The 21,733-nt window shown below is 42.1% G+C and overlaps 1 protein-coding gene across 1 annotated transcript in view; it reads right to left on the bottom strand.

Annotated features, from left to right (window-relative positions):
- Noc3 (Nucleolar complex protein 3) overlaps window positions 1–21,733 on the bottom strand; it is an 85,590-nt gene that overhangs the window by 30,995 nt on the left and 32,862 nt on the right. Inside the window, exons 9-10 of the mRNA XM_071666574.1 lie at window positions 8,714–8,932; window positions 7,127–7,308 (exon numbers count right to left, since the gene is read on the bottom strand). Of these exons, the coding sequence (XP_071522675.1) occupies window positions 7,127–7,308; window positions 8,714–8,932 (401 nt within the window). The remainder of the gene's footprint in view (window positions 1–7,126; window positions 7,309–8,713; window positions 8,933–21,733) is intronic.

Genomic DNA, 21,733 nt, shown 5'->3' with positions numbered 1-21,733 from the left:
GATGAAGGCAGCAAGTATGAATATGTACATGTGTATATATGTATGTTTGTGCATATATATATATTCATTTATATTTATTTTGCTTTGTCGGTCTCCCGCGTTTGCGAAGTAGCGCAAGGAAACAGACGAAAGAAATGGCACAACCCACCCCCCATGCACAATGTATACACACACACATCCACACACGCAAATATACATACCTATACATCTCAATGTACACATATATATATACATACACAGACACATACATATATACCCATGCACACAATTCACACTGTCTGCCCCCATTCACTCCCATCGCCACCTCGCCACACATGGAATACCTTCCCCCTCCCCCCTCATGTGTGCGAGGTAGCACTAGGAAAAGACAACAAAGGCCCCATTCGTTCACACTCAGTCTCTAAGCTGCCACGCAATAATGCCCGAAACCACAGCTCCCTTTCCACAACCAGGCCCCACACAACTTTCCATGGTTTACCCCAGACGCTTCACATGCCCTGATTCAATCCACTGACAGCACGTCAACCCCGGTATACCACATTGATCCAATTCACTCTATTCCTTGCCCTCCTTTCACCCTCCTGCATGTTCAGGCCCCGATCACACAAAATCTTTTTCACTCCATCTTTCCACCTCCAATTTGGTCTCCCACTTCTCCTCGTTCCCTCCACCTCCGACACATATATCCTCTTGGTCAATCTTTCCTCACTCATTCTCTCCATGTACCCAAACCATTTCAAATCACCCTCTTCTGCTCTCTCAACCACGCTTTTTATTTCCACACATCTCTCTTACCCTTATATTACTTACTCGATCAAACCACCTCACACCACACACTGTCCTCAAACATCTCATTTCCAGCACATCCATCCTCATGCGCACAACTCTATCCATAGCCCACGCCTCGCAACCAAACAACATTGTTGGAACCACTATTCCTTCAAACATACCCATTTTTGCTTTCCGAGATAATGTTCTCGACTTCCACACATTCTTCAAGGCTCCCAGGATTTTCGCCCCCTCCCCCACCCTATGATCCACTTCCGCTTCCATGGTTCCATCTGCTGCCAGATCCACTCCCAGATATCTAAAACACTTTACTTCCTCCAGTTTTGCTCCATTCAAACTTACCTCCCAATTGACTTGACCCTCAACCCTACTGTACCTAATTACCTTGCTCTTATTCACATTTACTCTTAACTTTCTTCTTTCACACACTTTACCAAACTCAGTCACCAGCTTCTGCAGTTTCTCACATGAATCAGCCACCAGCGCTGTATCATCAGCGAACAACAACTGACTCACTTCCCAAGCTCTCTCATCCCCAACAGACTTCATACTTGCCCCTCTTTCCAAAACTCTTGCATTCACCTCCATAACAACCCCATCCATAAACAAATTAAACAACCATGGAGACATCACACACCCCTGCTGCAAACCTACATTCACTGAGAACCAATCACTTTCCTCTCTTCCTACACGTACACATGCCTTACATCCTCGATAAAAACTTTTCACTGCTTCTAACAACTTGCCTCCCACACCATATATTCTTAATACCTTCCACAGAGCATCTCTATCAACTCTATCATATGCCTTCTCCAGATCCATAAATGCTACATACAAATCCATTTGCTTTTCTAAGTATTTCTCACATACATTCTTCAAAGCAAACACCTGATCCACACATCCTTTACCACTTCTGAAACCACACTGCTCTTCCCCAATCTGATGCTCTGTACATGCCTTCACCCTCTCAATCAATACCCTACCATATAATTTACCAGGAATACTCAACAAACATACCTCTGTAATTTGAGCACTCACTCTTATCCCCTTTGCCTTTGTACAATGGCACTATGCACGCATTCCGCCAATCCTCAGGCACCTCACCATGAGTCATACATACATTAAATAACCTTACCAACCAGTCAATAATACAGTCACCCCCTTTTTTAATAAATTCCACTGCAATACCATCCAAACCTGCTGCCTTGCCTTGAGTGGTGGGATGAAGAAGTAAGATTATTAGTGAAAGAGAAGAGAGAGGCATTTGGACGATTTTTGCAGGGAAAAAATGCAATTGAGTGGGAGATGTATAAAAGAAAGAGACAGGAGGTCAAGAGAAAGGTGCAAGAGGTGAAAAAGAGGGCAAATGAGAGTTGGGGTGAGAGAGTATCATTTAATTTTAGGGAGAATAAAAAGATGTTGTGGAAGGAGGTAAATAAAGTGCGTAAGACAAGGGAGCAAATGGGAACTTCAGTGAAGGGCACAAATGGGGAGGTGATACCAAGTAGTGGTGATGTGAGAAGGAGATGGAGTGAGTATTTTGAAGGTTTGTTGAATGTGTTTGATGATAGAGTGGCAGATATAGGGTGTTTTGGTCGAGGTGGTGGGCAAAGTGAGAGGGTTAGGGAAAATGATTTGGTAAACGAGAAGAGGTAGTAAAAGCTTTGCTGTTTCCTTGCGCTACCTCGCAAATGCGGGAGACAGCGACAGAGCCCAAAAAAAAAAAAAAAAAAAAAAAAAAAAAAAAAAAAAAATATATATATATATATATATATATATATATATATATATATATATATATATATATGTGTGCTGAAAAAGGACTGATGATTGGGAATACCTGGTTTAAAAAGCGAGATATACATAAGTATACTTATGTAAGTAGGAGAGATGGCCAGAGAGCATTATTGGATTACGTGTTAATTGACAGGCGTGCGAAAGAGAGACTTTTGGATGTCAATGTGCTGAGAGGTGCAACTGGAGGGATGTCTGATCATTATCTTGTGGAGGCTAAGGTGAAGATTAGTATGGGTTTTCAGAAAAGAAGAGTTAATGTTGGGGTGAAGAAGGTGGTGAGAGTAAGTGAGCTTGGGAAGGAGACCTGTGTGAAGAAGTATCAGGAGAGACTGTGTACAGAATGGAAAAAGGTGAGAACAATGGAAGTAAGGGGAGTGGGGGAGGAATGGGATGTATTTAGGGAATCAGTGATGGATTGCGCAAAAGATGCTTGTGGCATGAGAAGAGTGGGAGGTGGGCTGTTTAGAAAGGGTAGTGAGTGGTGGGATGAAGAAGTAAGAGTATTAGTGAAAGAGAAGAGAGAGGTGAAAAAAAGGGCAAATGAGAGTTGGGGTGAGAGACTATCAGTAAATTTTAGGGAGAATAAAAAGATGTTCTGGAAGGAGGTAAATAGGGTGCGTAAGACAAGGGAGCAAATGGGAACTTCAGTGAAGGGCGTAAATGGGGAGGTGATAACAAGTAGTGGTGATGTGAGAAGGAGATGGAATGAGTATTTTGAAGGTTTGTTGAATGTGTCTGATGACAGAGTGGCAGATATAGGGTGTTTGGGTCGAGGTGGTGTGCAAAGTGAGAGGGTTAGGGAAAATGATTTGGTAAACAGAGAAGAGGTAGTAAAAGCTTTGCGGAAGATGAAAGCTGGCAAGGCAGCAGGTTTGGATGGTATTGCAGTGGAATTTATTAAAAAAGGGGGTGACTGTATTGTTGACTGGTTGGTAAGGTTATTTAATGTATGTATGACTCATGGTGAGGTGCCTGAGGATTGGCGGAATGCGTGCATAGTGCCATTGTACAAAGGCAAAGGGGATAAGAGTGAGTGCTCAAATTACAGAGGTATAAGTTTGTTGAGTATTCCTGGTAAATTATATGGGAGGGTATTGATTGAGAGGGTGAAGGCATGTACAGAGCATCAGATTGGGGAAGAGCAGTGTGGTTTCAGAAGTGGTAGAGGATGTGTGGATCAGGTGTTTGCTTTGAAGAATGTATGTGAGAAATACTTAGAAAAGCAAATGGATTTGTATGTAGCATTTATGGATCTGGAGAAGGCATATGATAGAGTTGATAGAGATGCTCTGTGGAAGGTATTAAGAATATTTGGTGTGGGAGGCAAGTTGTTAGAAGCAGTGAAAAGTTTTTATCGAGGATGTAAGGCATGTGTACGTGTAGGAAGAGAGGAAAGTGATTGGTTCTCAGTGAATGTAGGTTTGCGGCAGGGGTGTGTGATGTCTCCATGGTTGTTTAATTTGTTTATGGATGGGGTTGTTAGGGAGGTAAATGCAAGAGTCTTGGAAAGAGGGGCAAGTATGAAGTCTGTTGGGGATGAGAGAGCTTGGGAAGTGAGTCAGTTGTTGTTCGCTGATGATACAGCGCTGGTGGCGGATTCATGTGAGAAACTGCAGAAGCTGGTGACGGAGTTTGGTAAAGTGTGTGGAAGAAGAAAGTTAAGAGTAAATGTGAATAAGAGCAAGGTTATTAGGTACAGTAGGGCTGAGGGTCAAGTCAATTGGGAGGTGAGTTTGAATGGTGAAAAACTGGAGGAAGTGAAGTGTTTTAGATATCTGGGAGTGGATCTGTCAGCGGATGGAACCATGGAAGCGGAAGTGGATCATAGGGTGGGGGAGGGGGCGAAAATTTTGGGAGCCTTGAAAAATGTGTGGAAGTCGAGAACATTATCCCGGAAAGCAAAAATGGGTATGTTTGAAGGAATAGTAGTTCCAACAATGTTGTATGGTTGCGAGGCGTGGGCTATGGATAGAGTTGTGCGCAGGAGGATGGATGTGCTGGAAATGAGATGTTTGAGGACAATGTGTGGTGTGAGGTGGTTTGATCGAGTAAGTAACGTAAGGGTAAGAGAGAGGTGTGGAAATAAAAAGAGCGTGGTTGAGAGAGCAGAAGAGAGTGTTTTAAAATGGTTTGGGCACATGGAGAGAATGAGTGAGGAAAGATTGACCAAGAGGATATATGTGTCGGAGGTGGAGGGAACGAGGAGAAGAGGGAGACCAAATTGGAGGTGGAAAGATGGAGTGAAAAAGATTTTGTGTGATCGGGGCCTGAACATGCAGGAGGGTGAAAGGAGGGCAAGGAATAGAGTGAATTGGAGCGATGTGGTATACAGGGGTTGACGTGCTGTCAGTGGATTGAATCAAGGCATGTGAAGCGTCCGGGGTAAACCATGGAAAGCTGTGTAGGTATGTATATTTGTGTGTGTGGACGTGTGTATGTACATGTGTATGGGGGGGGTTGGGCCATTTCTTTCGTCTGTTTCCTTGCGCTACCTCGCAATACGCGGGAGACAGCGACAAAGTATAAAAAAAAAAAAAAAAAAAAATATATATATATATATATATATATATATATATATATTTATTTTACTTTGTCGCTGTCTCCCACGTTAGCAAGGTAGCGCAAGGAAATAGACAAAAGAATGGCCCAACCCATCCACATACACATGTATATACATAAACGTCCACACACACACATATACATACCTATACATCTCAACGTATACATATATATACACACACAGATATAAACACATATACACACGTACATAATTTATACTGTCTGCTCTTATTCATTCCCGTTGCCACCCCGCCACACTTGAAATTACAACCCCCTATCCCCGCATGTGCACGAGGTAGCACTAGGAAAAGACAACAAAGGCCACATACACATGTATATACATAAATGTCCACACACACACACACTCATATACATACCTATACATTTCAACATATACATATATATACACACACAGATATAAACACATATACACACATACATAATTCATACTGTCTGCTCTTATTCATTCCCGTTGCCATCCCGCCACACATGAAATTACAACCCCCTACCCACACATGTGCACAAGGTAGCACTAGGAAAAGAAAACAAAGGCCACATTCGTTCACACTCAGTCTCTAGCTGTCTTGTATAATGCATCGAAACCACAGCTCCCTTTTCTAACCGCATCCAGGCCCCACACAACTTTCCGTGATTTAACCCAGATGCTTCACATGCCCTAGTTCAACCCATTGACAGCACGTCGACCCCGGTATACCACATCGTTCCAATTCACTCTATTCCTTGCACACCTTTCACCCTCCTGCATGTTCAGGCCCAGATCACTCAAAATCTTTTTCACTCCATCTTTCCACCTCCAATTTGGTCTTCCACTTCTCCTCGTTCCCTCCACCTCTGACACATATATCCTCTTGGTCAACCTTTCCTCATTCATTCTCTCCATGGGAACAAACCATTTCAAAACAGCCTCTTCTGCTCTCTCAACCACACTCTTTTGTTATCACACATCTCTCTTACCCTATCATTACCTACTCGATCAAACCACCTCACACCACATAACCACATATTGTCCTCAAATATCTCATTTCCAGCACATCCACCCTCCTCCACACAACTCTATCTATAGCCCACGCCTCGCAACCATATAACATTGTTGGAACCACTATTCCTTCAAACATACCCATTTTTGCTTTCCGAGATAATGTTCTCGACTTCCACACATTCTTCAACGCTCCCAGAACTTTCGCCCCCTCCCCCACCCTACGGGAAACAGCGATTAAGTATAATAATAATGATATCCTCTTGATATGTTCGAAAGATATTACTGCTGAATTAATTCCTCCATTTCTTCCATTCTGGCATGCTTTCAAGCCTTTTTGGGGTACAGACATTAATTCACACTCGTAGCTTGGTGCCATGGGCATCAATCAACACATTTAACTTCCCACCTCATATTGAATTCTCTTTGTACTAAGCTCTATTGCTTGGTCACAGGTGGCAAATCAAAACAATGAATGAATCACTGGAGCAGCTTAGAGGTCTTGGACACCCCTCTTTCAAGTGAGGAGAATAGTAGCACACATTTTTACAAAACTCACACTGTCCTTGGGAAGCCTACATCACATGGTGTGTCCAGCTGTTCTGTCCACTCATGTCTCATATTGGGGAGAGACATGCCTCTGTAGTCCACAAAAACTGAGGTAGTGCTAAGAACAGATAACAGAGCATTTAAGGAAAAATCATTTAGCTCCTTCTACTGTTCCTCTTTATAAAATGCTAATGCAACAGGGAAGGGTTCCCAGCCAATTCGCACACACAAAAACACCCAGCTTTCTTATTTGCCTTCTACAATATGTGCAAAATAAGTAGCTGGTATATTTTTTCCTAACCCTATGCATAATAAAATACCTAACATCCAGTTTTATTAAGTTCATGTTTTTCATGAATACAGGTTGTATGGTTATGGTTTCAAAAGTCTGACAAAAAATACAGCAACAAATAAAATTAGAAAGCTGTTACTTACTTGGCAAGACCCTCTAAGACAACTCCAATTAGCCTCTTGTTAGGTTGTCGTTTTAACACATGGATGTACAACCCAAAAATCAACTGTATAATCTTTGAGTGTTGTGCATTACGTTGTTTGGTGACCTTCCCTTTGAGTATGTCTTTCTTTTGCTCCTCCAACTTTCTCTTTTTACGTATAATCTGAAGCATAAGATAATGATGATTCAGGGAGGCTAATTATCTTATTGAAATTTACAAAATAATGAGATGCTGACATACATAGAAGCAACTGTAAAGAGGATCTAAATGTTAGGTGAAGGAAAAAAGTTTGGTAAAATGTCAATGAATGAGTAAAGTTATGTGTAATAAAATAGGCATAAAGTACCATCTGTGAGGAAAATTATAATTAAAATATATTTTCTTATATACTTGATTGCTGTTTCTTGAGTTAGTGAGGAAGCGCTAGGAACATATGAAGAAAGGCCACATCTGCTCACATCCATTCTCTAGCTGTCAAATGTAATACCCTGAAATGTGTTGAAAATGACTGTACTTGTGCCATACATTATCACATTGACACCGGTAAAATAATCTTTTAGAGAAGAAATACAGAAAGTCTACCTTCTTGAAAAGACACACACATTCCAAACTTTCTGAGTCAAGAACCCAATGTCATTCTTCTCATAAGCTACAAACTATCATATACGTGTTTGACTTTATTGTCAATAATTACCCCAGGACCACTGTCCAGATGCTCCTTCAAAATTTAGATGGTATTATTGGTATTCCTTGCACTACCTTGCAAACGCGGGAGACAGCGGAAAAAAAAAAAAAAAAAAATTATTGGTATCAAGTAATCTACAGCAGAACAATTGAGTTTTGCCATATCAGCTCTAACATGTTGCCTTTTCTTTTCCTCAACCAGGGCAAATAAAAAGGTAAAGGGGCTTGACTGTGAATGATAGGCTCTGCTTTTAATACAATACAGATGACAGCTTGAGAGTGGATGTGTCCAAAGGAAGCCATTATTGTTTATTTCTGATGCTACCTACTTATCTATCTATGTCTGGTGTCTGTAAGGAGGTTGTGACAGCAAAAGTCAATATAGCTGATGAACTCCAGTGACACTTCTTAGCCTTAGTGCCTCATCCTCAACAGGCCACTGGAAAAGGATAATTCTAACACCATATTTCCAAAGGCACCTACCTAATGTTCCTACCAACAACTACTACCTACATGTATCTACCTAATGTTCCAACCTACTAATTCTAAACATTTTTTTTTTTTTTTTTTTTTTTTTGTGTGTGTGTGTGTGTGTGTGTGTGGGGTGTCCATCTTTAACAACCCTCCCCTCCACCACGGGAGTGACTGTTTCAAGTACCATCCACTGCGTTTTGAGTTTACTGGAGGTAATTACTGTCAAATAGAATAATGAAGACAAGCAAACTGAATATGAAGTAACACTGAAATACTGAAAGATGGGAACACTAAAAATGACATACTATCACAGACTCCCTCAGTGTGTGCCCATTTACATTTCTGCCTCACTATGATGAAACTTACTTTATGTGAGAATCGTTGCAGTACTTAAAATAAGCAAACAAACCTTTGTATCCTTCTTTGACTTCTTTGCTCGATTCTCATCAATTAGTTTCTTTAACAGTTTCTCCTCATGGGTTAGCTTCTTCCTTTCATTGAGCTTTGCCTCAATTTCAGCATCTACATTCTGGAAATCCTTCATCTTTAGTGAAAGTAGTACTTTGAGGATCTCTGGCTGGACTCTAAAAGCTTTTCTGCGTACATAATTATTGATGCACCGCACTACCTTAAGAAGAGAAAAATGGTTATATTACATATGCAATTGCTAAATGACAGTATCTTACTAAACAAGTGAACTCAAAGGATTTCATAAAAATGTTTTTTTACTAGTATAAGACATCCATGAGTAATGTTAAATTTTTTTCATACATATTTGCCATTTCCTGTATTACCGAGGTAGTGTTAAGAACATACATTGAATATCCTTACCAACCAATCAACAACAGTCATCCCCATTCTTAATAAATTCCACTGCAATACTATTCAAACCTGCTGCCTTGCTGACTTTCATCTTCTGCAAAGCTTTCACTACCTCTTCTCAGGTTACCAAACCATTCTCCCTGACCCTTTCACTTTGCACACCACACTGACAAAAACACCCTATATCAGCCACTCTATCTTCAAACAAATTCAACAAACCTTCAAAATACTCATTCCATCTCCTTCTCACTTCATCATCACTTTTTATTACCTCCCCATATGGCCCCTTCATTGATGTATTCATTTGTTCACTTGTCTTACGCAAGTTAATTACCTCCTTCCAAAACACCTTTTAATTCTCCATAAAATTTAATGATAATCTTTATCATACTTGAACACCATCTCCCACGTCGGCGAGATAGCACCAGGAAACAGACAAAGAATTGCCCACCCACTCATATACATATATAGATATATATGTAAAAGCCCATACACGCACATATACATATATCTATTTATTTATTTATTTTGCTTTGTCGCTGTCTCCCGCGTTAGCGAGGTAGCGCAAGGAAACAAACGAAAGAATGGCCCAACCCACCAACATACACATGTATATACATACACGTCCACACACGCAAATATACATACCTATACATCTCAATGTACACATATATAAACACACACAGACATATACATATATACACATGTACATAATTCATACTGTCTGCCTTTATTTGTTCCCATCGCCTCCTCGCCACACATGGAATAACAACCCCCTACCCCCTCATGTGTGCGAGGTAGCGCTAGGAAAGACAACAAAGGCCCCATTCATTCACACTCAGTCTCCAGCTGTCATGTAATAATGCACCGAAACCACAGCTCCCTTTCCACATCCAGGCCCCACACACTTTCCATGGTTTACCCCAGACGCTTCACATGCCCTGGTTCAATCCACCGACAGCACGTCGACACCGGCACACCACATCGCTCCAATTCACTTCACTCCCCGCACACCCCCCACCCTCCCGCACGCCCAGGCCCCGATCACTCAAAACCCCCTTCACTCCACCTTTCCACCTCCAATTTGGTCTCCAACTTCTCCTTGTTCCCTCCACCTCTGACACATATATCCTCTTGGTCAATCTTTCCCCACTCATTCTCTCCATGTGACCAAACCATTTCAAAACACCCTCTTCTGCTCTCTCAACCACGCTCTTTTTATTTCCACACATCTCTCTCACCCTTACATTACTTACTTGATCTAACCACCTCACACCACATATTGTCCTCAAACATCTCACTTCCAGCACATCCACCTTCCTGTGCACAACTCTATCCATAGCCCACGCCTCGCAACCATACAACATTGTTGGAACCACTATTCCTTCAAACATACCCATTTTTGCTTTCCGAGATAATGTTCTCGACTTCCAAACATTCTTCAAGGCTCCCAGAATTTTCACCCCCTCTCCCACCCTATGATTCACTTCCGCTTCCATGGTTCCATCTGCTGCCAGATCCACTCCCAGATATCTAAAACACTTCACTTCCTCCAGTTTTTCTCCATTCAAACTTACCTCCCAATTGACTTGACCCTCAACCCTACTGTACCTAATAACCTTGCTCTTATTCACATCTACTCTTAACTTTCTTCTTTCACACACTTTACCAAACTCAGTCACCAGCTTCTGCAGTTTCTTACATGAATCAGCCACCAGCGCTGTATCATCAGCGAACAACAACTGACTCACTTCCCAAGCTCTCTCATCCACAACAGACTGCATACTTGCCCCTCTTTCCAAAACTCTTGCATTCACCTCCCTAACAACCCCATCCATAAACAAATTAAGCAACCATGGAGACATCACACACCCCTGCCGCAAACCTACATTCACTGAGAACCAATCACTTTCCTCTCTTCCTACACGTACACATGCCTTACATCCTCGATAAAAACTTTTCACTGCTTCTAACAACTTGCCTCCCACACCATATATTCTTAAAACCTTCCACAGAGCATCTCTATCAACTCTATCATATGCCTTCTCCAGATCCATAAATGCTACATACAAATCCATTACATATATATATATATATATATATATATATATATATATATATATATATATATATATATATATATATCTTTCTTCTTTCTTTCAAACTATTCGCCATTTCCCGCATTAGCGAGGTAGCGTTAAGAACAGAGGACTGGGCCTTGAGGGAATACCCTCACCTGGCCCAATTCTCTGTTCCTTCTTTTGGAAAATTAAAAAAAAAAAGAGAGGGGAGGATTTCCAGCCCCCCGCTCCCCCCCCCTTTTAGTCGCCTTCTACGACACGCAGGGAATACGTGGGAAGTATTCTTTCTCCCCTATCCCCAGGGATAATATATATATATATATATATATATATATATATATATATCTTCTGTTTCCCATTTTAGAAAGTTAATACAAGGAGGGGAGGATTTCCGGCCCCCCGCTCCCGTCCCCTCTAGTCGCTTTCTACGACACGCGAGGAATACGTGGGAAGTATTCTTTCACCCCTATCCCCAGGGATAATATACATACATATATACATATACACACACACACACACACACACACACACACACACACACATACGCACATACACACACACACACACACATACATATATATACATATGAAAAATGTAAGAAACAATTTAGAAAACAAACTTTTAGCTTGAAATGAATGAAAAAAATGAATGTCACATAATGGTTCAACCTCTGGCTATGGAAAAGGAAATGTACAATTTATTCCTGGAAAGAGGGGCAAGTATGAAGTCTGTTGGGGATGAGAGAGCTTGGGAAGTGAGTCAGTTGTTGTTCGCTGATGATACAGCGCTGGTGGCTGATTCATGTGAGAAACTGCAGAAGCTGGTGACTGAGTTTGGTAAAGTGTGTGGAAGAAGAAAGTTGAGAGTAAATGTGAATAAGAGCAAGGTTATTAGGTACAGTAGGGGTGAGGGTCAAGTCAATTGGGAGGTGAGTTTGAATGGAGAAAAACTGGAGGAAGTGAAGTGTTTTAGATATCTGGGAGTGGATCTGTCAGCGGATGGAACCATGGAAGCGGAAGTGGATCATAGGGTGGGGGAGGGGGCGAAAATTTTGGGAGCCTTGAAAAATGTGTGGAAGTCGAGAACATTATCTCGGAAAGCAAAAATGGGTATGTTTGAGGGAATAGTGGTTCCAACAATGTTGTATGGTTGCGAGGCGTGGGTTATGGATAGAGTTGTGCGCAGGAGGATGGATGTGCTGGAAATGAGATGTTTGAGGACAATGTGTGGTGTGAGGTGGTTTGATCGAGTAAGTAACGTAAGGGTAAGAGAGATGTGTGGAAATAAAAAGAGCGTGGTTGAGAGAGCAGAAGAGGGTGTTTTGAAATGGTTTGGGCACATGGAGAGAATGAGTGAGGAGAGACTAACCAAGAGGATATATGTGTCGGAGGTGGAGGGAACGAGGAGAAGAGGGAGACCAAATTGGAGGTGGAAAGATGGAGTGAAAAAGATTTTGTGTGATCGGGGCCTGAACATGCAGGAGGGTGAAAGGAGGGCAAGAAATAGAGTGAATTGGAGTCATGTGGTATACAGGGGTTGACGTGCTGTCAGTGGATTGAAGCAAGGCACGTGAAGCGTCTGGGGTAAACCATGGAAAGCTGTGTAGGTATGTATATTTGCGTGTGTGGACGTGTGTATGTACATGTGTATGGGGGGGGGGTTGGGCCATTTCTTTCGTCTGTTTCCTTGCGCTACCTCGCAAACGTGGGAGACAGCGACAAAGTATAAAAAAAAAAAAAAAAAAAAAAAAAAAAATATATATATATATATATAGATATCAACATATACATACAAAACAAACACATATACATACATAAACAAGTACATATCCATACTTGCTTGCCCTCATCCATTCCTGGCACTACCCCACCCCACAGGAAACAGCATCAGAACCCCCTGCTTTGGCAAGGTAGCACCAGAAAAACAGACAAAGAAGGCTACATTCATTCACACAGTCTCCACCTGTCGTGTACTGCACCGAAACCAAAGCTCCCTATCTACATCCAGGCCCCACAGACCTTTCCATGGTTTACCCCCTGCTGTTTCACATACCCTGGTTCAGTCCACTGACAGCACGTCAACCCCTCTTTAACCACATCGTTCCAATTCACTCTTCCTTGCATGCCTCTCACCCTCCTGTATGTTCAGGCCCCGATTACTCAAAATCTTTTTCACTCCATCCTTCCATCTCCAATTTGGTCTCCCACTTCTTGTTCCCTCCAGCTCTGACACATATCCTCTTTGTCAATCTTTCTTCACTCATTATATCCATGTGTCCGACCCACCTCAACACACCCTCTTCTGCTCTCTCAATCACACTATTTCCACACATCTCTCTTACCCTTTCATTACTTATTCGATCAAACCACCTCACACCACATATTGTCTTTAAACAATTCATTTCCAACACATCCACCCTCCTCTGTACAACCTTATCTATAGCCCATGCCTTGCAACCATAAAAAATTGCTGGAACTACTATTCCTTCAAACATACTCATTTTCGCTCTACGAGATAACGTTCTTGTCTTCCACACATTCTTCATCACTCCCAGAACTTTCGCCCCCGCCCCCATCCTGACTCGCTTCTGCTTCCATGGTTCCATTTGCTGCTAAGTCCATTCCTAGATGTCTAAAACACTTCACTTCTTCCAATTTTTTCCATTGAAACTTACATCCCAGTTCACTTGTCCCTCAACTCTACTGAACCTAATAACCTTGCTCCCATTCATATTTACTCTCAACTTTCTTCTTTCATACACTTTACCAAACTCAGTCACCAACCTCTGCAGTTTCTCACACGAATCAGTCATCAGAGCTGTATCATCAGGCCCTCTTAATCTTAACAGACTGCATACTCGCCCCTTTCTCCAAAACTCTAGCACTTACCTCCATAACCACTCCATCCATAAACAAGTTAAACAACCGTAGGGACATCACACATCCCTGCCGCAGACCGACCTTCACTAGGAACCAATCACTCTCCTCTCTTCCTACTTGTACATATGCCTTACATACATGGTAAAAACGTTTCACTGCTTCTAGAAGCTTACCTCCCACACCATATATTCTTAAGACCTTCCACAAAGCATCTCTATCAACCCTATCATATGCCCCTTCCAGATCCATAAATGCTACATACAAATCCATCTGTTTTCCCTAGTATTTCTAGCGTACATTCTTCAAAGCAAGCGCCTGATCTACACATCTTCTATCACTTCTGAAACCACGCTGCTCCTCCCCAATCTGACATTGTACATACCTTCACCCTCTCAATCACTACCCTCCCATACAATTTCCCAGGAATACTCAACAAACATCTGCCTCTGTAGTTTGAACACTCACCTTTATCCCATTTGCCTTTGTATAATGGCACTATGCATGCATTCTGCCAATTCTCAGGCACTTCCCCGATCCATACACACATTGAATATCTTTATCAACCAATCAACAACACAGTCACCCCCTTTCTTAATAAATTCAACTGCAATACCACCCAAACCCACTGCCTTGCCGGATTTCATTTTCCGCAAAGCTTTCACTAACACTTCTCTGTCTACCAAACCATTCTCCCTGACCCTTTCACTTCACAGACCACCTCGGTCAAAACATCCCACATCTGCCACTCTATCATGAAACACATTCAACAAACCTTCAAAATACTTACTCCCTCTCTTTTTCACTTTATCATATCTTGGTATATTAAAACCGAGTAAACATCAAGGTTTCTTATTAAATGACATCTCAAGATTTATCATATTTGTCTATTGAGTGCATTACCAACAATCTCCAACTAGTTTATCATGTTCAAATTAAAGGGAAAACCTTAATTACCACATCCTTCCCAGTACAATTTCCAATAATCAAATAAATCCTTGCACATTCAAGATGTAACATATCAAAATATTTCTGCAATCATTTTTACTTAATTAGTCTCTCACACTAGTTCCAAGAACATATGAAATAAATCTTTACATTATCTTCCCCATACATCTAAACTAGCACAACATATCCTCTTTCACTCTTCTAAATAATTTTCCCTACTTCAATGTACAATGTCTGCAAAAAGCCTTGTCCATTCCTGATATATTATCAATGGCAATACATGGCTAAGGTTGACTGTGGGTACAAGTATGTGATGCTCTCAGGGTAAAATCATCGTACATCTGGTTGCTGAAACTAGAGCTTCTAATGGTGCAAGTACTTGCAACACACTTCAGTGTGCCTCAGGCTATCTTTAGGGAAGGATGTGTTTCTTTGTCCCTCCTACCTGCAAGTTCATTCTGGGAATTTTCCTTCTGGTGCGGTATTTCTTCCACATGTGCTTCAACATGGTTTTTGTAAACATTGTACTTTTTCATATCATAATCCTTTAAAGTCATATTAGTTTGCAGTTTCCCGTATAGCGCAGTAGCCCCAGGAACAGACAGAAATGCCTCATTTGTTCATTTGTTAAAATCTACTAACTAATTGTCACGTATACTGCATCAAAATCAGAGCTCCCTACTCACAGCCAAGCCACACTTACCTTTCTGTGGTTCCCTTTCCCACTAACAATGACCCACTGCTCACGATCCACTTTCATTCTCATCCACATCAGTCTGGAGCTCATTTTTAAAATAGTTTAACATTCTCACAACATCAGCAGAAGTGCCACAACTCCACTGCTCACACCCTTAAAATAACCCCCAGACTTTACCCCTTACCCGCCACATATGAAATGACAACCCCCTACCCCCGCTTGTGCACAAGGCAGCACTAGGAAAAGACAACAAAGGCCACATTCATTCACACTCAGTCTCTAGCTGTCACGTATAATGCACCGAAACCACAGCTCCCTTTCCACATCCAGGCCCCACAGAACTTTCCATGGTTTACCCCAGACGCTTCACATGCCCTGGTTCAATCCATTGACAGTATGTTGACCCTGGTAAACCACATCGTTCAAAATTCACTCTATTCCTGGCACGCCTTTCACCCTCCAGCATGTTCAGGCCCTGACCACTCAAAATCTTTTTCACTCCATCTTTCCACCTCCAATTTAATCTCCCACTTCTCTTCGTTCCCTCCATCTCTGACACATATACCCTCTTTGTCAATCTTTCCTCACTCATTCTCTCCATGTGACCAAACCATTTCAAAACACCCTCTTCTGCTCTCTCAACCACACTCTTTTTATTACCACGTATTCCCTGCGTGTCGTAGAAGGTGACTAAAAGGGGAGGGAGTGGGGGGCTGGAAATCCTCCCCTCTCATTATTATTTTTTTATTTTTTTTTTTAATTTTCCAGAAGAAGGAACAGAGAAGGGGGCCAGGTGAGGATATTCCCTCAAAGGCCCAGTTCTCTGTTCTTGGCACTACCTCGCTAACGCGGGAAATGGCGAATAGTTTGAAAGAAAAAGAAAGATCTTTCTTACCCTTTCATTATTACTCGATCAAACCACCTCACACCACATACTGTCCTCAAACATCTCATTTCCAATACATCCACCCTCCTCTGCACAACTCTATCTATAGCCCACGCCTCACAACCATACAACATTGTCGGAACCACTATTCCTTCAAACATACCCATTTTTGCTTTCCGAGATAACATTCTCGCCTTCCACACATTTTTCAGCACACCCAGAACTTTCACTCCCTCCCCCACCCAATGACTCACTTCTGCTTCCATGGTTCCATCCACTCCCAGATATCTAAAATACTTCAATTCCTCCAGTTTTTCTTCATTCAAACGTACCTCCCAACTGACTTGTACCTCAACCCTACTGTGCCTAATAACCTTGCTCTTATTCACATTTACTCTTAGCTTTCTTCTTTCACACACTTTACCAAACTCAGTCACCAGTTTCTGCAGTTTCTCACACAAATCAGCCACCAGCGCTGTATCATCAGTGAACAACAATTGACTCACTTCCCAAGCTCTCTCATCCACAACAGAATACATACTTACCCCTCTCTCCAAAACATTTGCATTCACCTCCCTAACAACCCCATCCATAAACAAATTAAACAACCATGGAGACATCACTCACCTCTGCCGCAAACCTACATTCACTGAGAACCAATCACTTTCCTCTCTTCCTACTCCTACACATGCCTTACATCCTCGATAAAAACTTTTCACTGCTTCTAACAACTTGCCTTCCACACCATATATCTTTAATACCTTCCACAGAGCATCTCTATTAACTCTATCATATGCCTCCTCCAGATCCATAAATGCTACATACAAATCCATTTGCTTTTCTAAGTATTTCTCACATACATTCTTCAAGGCAAACACCTGATCCACACATCCTCTACCACTTCTGAAACCACACTGCTCTTCCCCAATCTGATGCTCTGTACATGCCTTCACCCTTAATGCTCTGTACATGCCTTCACTCTTAATCAACACCCTCCCATATAATTTCCCAGGAATACTCAAAAAACTTATACCTCTCTAATTTGAGCACTCACCTTTATCCCCTTTGCCTTTGTACAATGGCACTATGCAAGCATTCCGCCAATCCTCAGGCACCTCACCATGAGTCATACATACATCAAATAACCTTGCCAACCACTCAGCAACACAGTCACCGCCCCCTTTTTTAATAACTTCCACTGCAATACCATCCAAACCTGCTGCCTTGCCAGCTTTCATCCTCGGCAAAGCTTTTACTACCTCTTCTCTGTTTACCAAATCATTCTCCCTAACCCTCTCACTTTCCACACCACCTCGACCATAACACCCTATATCTGCCACTCTATCATCAAACACATTCGACAAATCTTCAAAATACTCACTCCGTCTCTTTCTCACATCACCACTACTTGTTATCACCTCCCCATCAGCCCCCTTCATTGATATTCCCATCTGTTCCCTTCTCTTACGCACTTTATTTACCTCCTTCCAAAAACATCTTTTTATTCTCCCTAAAATTTAATGATACTCTCACCCTAACTCTCATCTGCCCTCTTTTTTACCTCTTACACCTTTCTCTTGACCTCCTGCCTCTTTCTTTTATACATCTCCCAGTCATTTGCATTATTTCCCTGCAAAAATTGTCCAAATACCTCTCTCTTCTCTTTCACTAATAATCTTAATTCCTCATCCCACCACTCACTACCCTTTCTAATCTGCCCACTGCTTCCCTAAATACATCCCATTCTTCCCCCACTCCCCTTACGTCCTTTGTTCTCACCTTTTTCCATTCTGTACTCAGTCTCTCTTGGTACTTCCTCACACAAGTCTCCTTCCTATGCTCACTTACTGTCACCACTTTCTTCACCCCAACATTCTCTCTTCTTTTCTGAAAACCTCTACAAATCTTCACCTTCGCCTCCACAAGACAATGATCAGACATTCCTCCAATTGCACCTCTCAGCACATTAACATCCAAAAGTCTCTTTCACGTGCCAATCACCAGTCCTTTTTCAGTGCACAAATCTACAAGCTCTTCACCATTTCCATTTACAACACTGAACACCTTATATACACCAATTATTCTCTCAACTGCCACATTACTCACCCATGCATTATCCCTGGGGATAGGGGTGAAAGAATACTTCCCACGTATTCCTCGCGTGTCGTAGAAAGCGACTAGAGGGGACGGGAGCGGGGGGCCAGAAATCCTCCCCTCCTTGTATTAACTTTCTAAAATGGGAAACAGAAGAAGGAGTCACGCGGGGAGTGCTCATCCTCCTCGAAGGCTCAGAGTGGGGTGCCTAAATGTGTGTGGATGTAACCAAGATGTGAAAAAAGGAGAGATAGGTAGTATGTTTGAGGAAAGGAACCTGGATGTTTTGGCTCTGAGTGAAACGAAGCTCAAGGGTAAAGGGGAAGAGTGGTTTGGAAATGTCTGGGGAGTGAAGTCAGGGGTTAGTGAGAGGACAAGAGCAAGGGAAGGAGTAGCAATACTCCTGAAACAGGAGTTGTGGGAGTATGTGATAGAATGTAAGAAAGTAAATTCTCGATTAATATGGGTAAAATTGAAAGTTGATGGAGAGAGGTGGGTGATTATTGGTGCATATGCACCTGGGCATGAGAAGAAAGATCATGAGAGGCAAGTGTTTTGGGAGCAGCTAAATGAGTGTGTTAGCGGTTTTGATGCACGAGACCGGGTTATAGTGATGGGTGATTTGAATGCGAAGGTGAGTAATGTGGCAGTTGAGGGAATAATTGGTATGCATGGGGTGTTCAGTGTTGTAAATGGAAATGGTGAAGAGCTTGTAGATTTATGTGCTGAAAAAGGACTGATGATTGGGAATACCTGGTTTAAAAAGAGAGATATACATAAGTATACTTATGTAAGTAGGAGAGATGGCCAGAGAGCGTTATTGGATTACGTGTTAATTGACAGGCGTGCGAAAGAGAGACTTTTGGATGTCAATGTGCTGAGAGGTGCAACTGGAGGGATGTCTGATCATTATCTTGTGGAGGCTAAGGTGAAGATTAGTATGGGTTTTCAGAAAAGAAGAGTGAATGTTGGGGTGAAGAAGGTGGTGAGAGTAAGTGAGCTTGGGAAGGAGACCTGTGTGAGGAAGTATCAGGAGAGACTGTGTACAGAATGGAAAAAGGTGAGAACAATGGAAGTAAGGGGAGTGGGGGAGGAATGGGATGTATTTAGGGAATCAGTGATGGATTGCGCAAAAGATGCTTGTGGCATGAGAAGAGTGGGAGGTGGGCTGTTTAGAAAGGGTAGTGAGTGGTGGGATGAAGAAGTAAGAGTATTAGTGAAAGAGAAGAGGGAGGCATTTGGACGATTTTTGCAGGGAAAAAATGCAATTGAGTGGGAGAAGTATTAAAGAAAGAGACAAGAGGTCAAGAGAAAGGTGCAAGAGGTGAAAAAAAGGGCAAATGAGAGTTGGGGTGAGAGACTATCAGTAAATTTTAGGGAGAATAAAAAGATGTTCTGGAAGGAGGTAAATAGGGTGCGTAAGACAAGGGAGCAAATGGGAACTTCAGTGAAGGGCGTAAATGGGGAGGTGATAACAAGTAGTGGTGATGTGAGAAGGAGATGGAATGAGTATTTTGAAGGTTTGTTGAATGTGTCTGATGACAGAGTGGCAGATATAGGGTGTTTGGGTCGAGGTGGTGTGCAAAGTGAGAGGGTTAGGGAAAATGATTTGGTAAACAGAGAAGAGGTAGTAAAAGCTTTGCGGAAGATGAAAGCCGGCAAGGCAGCAGGTTTGGATGGTATTGCAGTGGAATTTATAAAAAAAAGGGGGTGACTGTTTTGTTGACTGGTTGGTAAGGTTATTTAATGTATGTATGACTCATGGTGAGGTGCCTGAGGATTGGCGGAATGCGTGCATAGTGCCATTGTACAAAGGCAAAGGGGATAAGAGTGAGTGCTCAAATTACAGAGGTATAAGTTTGTTGAGTATTCCTGGTAAATTATATGGGAGGGTATTGATTGAGAGGGTGAAGGCATGTACAGAGCATCAGATTGGGGAAGAGCAGTGTGGTTTCAGAAGTGGTAGAGGATGTGTGGATCAGGTGTTTGCTTTGAAGAATGTATGTGAGAAATACTTAGAAAAGCAAATGGATTTCTATGTAGCATTTATGGATCTGGAGAAGGCATATGATAGAGTTGATAGAGATGCTCTGTGGAAGGTATTAAGAATATATGGTGTGGGAGGAAAGTTGTTAGAAGCAGTGAAAAGTTTTTATCGAGGATGTAAGGCATGTGTACGTGTAGGAAGAGAGGAAAGTGATTGGTTCTCAGTGAATGTAGGTTTGCGGCAGGGGTGTGTGATGTCTCCATGGTTGTTTAATTTGTTTATGGATGGAGTTGTTAGGGAGGTAAATGCAAGAGTCTTGGAAAGAGGGGCAAGTATGAAGTCTGTTGGGGATGAGAGAGCTTGGGAAGTGAGTCAGTTGTTGTTCGCTGATGATACAGCGCTGGTGGCGGATTCATGTGAGAAACTGCAGAAGCTGGTGACGGAGTTTGGTAAAGTGTGTGGAAGAAGAAAGTTAAGAGTAAATGTGAATAAGAGCAAGGTTATTAGGTACAGTAGGGTTGAGGGTCAAGTCAATTGGGAGGTGAGTTTGAATGGAGAAAAACTGGAGGAAGTGAAGTGTTTTAGATATCTGGGAGTGGATCTGTCAGCGGATGGAACCATGGAAGCGGAAGTGGATCATAGGGTGGGGGAGGGGGCGAAAATTTTGGGAGCCTTGAAAAATGTGTGGAAGTCGAGAACATTATCCCGGAAAGCAAAAATGGGTATGTTTGAAGGAATAGTGGTTCCAACAATGTTGTATGGTTGCGAGGCGTGGGCTATGGATAGAGTTGTGCGCAGGAGGATGGATGTGCTGGAAATGAGATGTTTGAGGACAATGTGTGGTGTGAGGTGGTTTGATCGAGTAAGTAACGTAAGGGTAAGAGAGATGTGTGGAAATAAAAAGAGCGTGGTTGAGAGAGCAGAAGAGGGTGTTTTGAAGTGGTTTGGGCACATGGAGAGAATGAGTGAGGAAAGATTGACCAAGAGGATATATGTGTCGGAGGTGGAGGGAACGAGGAGAAGAGGGAGACCAAATTG

Source organism: Panulirus ornatus, chromosome 11 (genome assembly GCF_036320965.1).
Source record: "Panulirus ornatus isolate Po-2019 chromosome 11, ASM3632096v1, whole genome shotgun sequence".
Taxonomy (NCBI): Eukaryota; Metazoa; Arthropoda; class Malacostraca; order Decapoda; family Palinuridae; genus Panulirus; species Panulirus ornatus.
The sequence above is the reverse complement of the archived record's forward strand: the minus strand, read 5'-3'. Positions and strand labels throughout refer to the sequence as shown.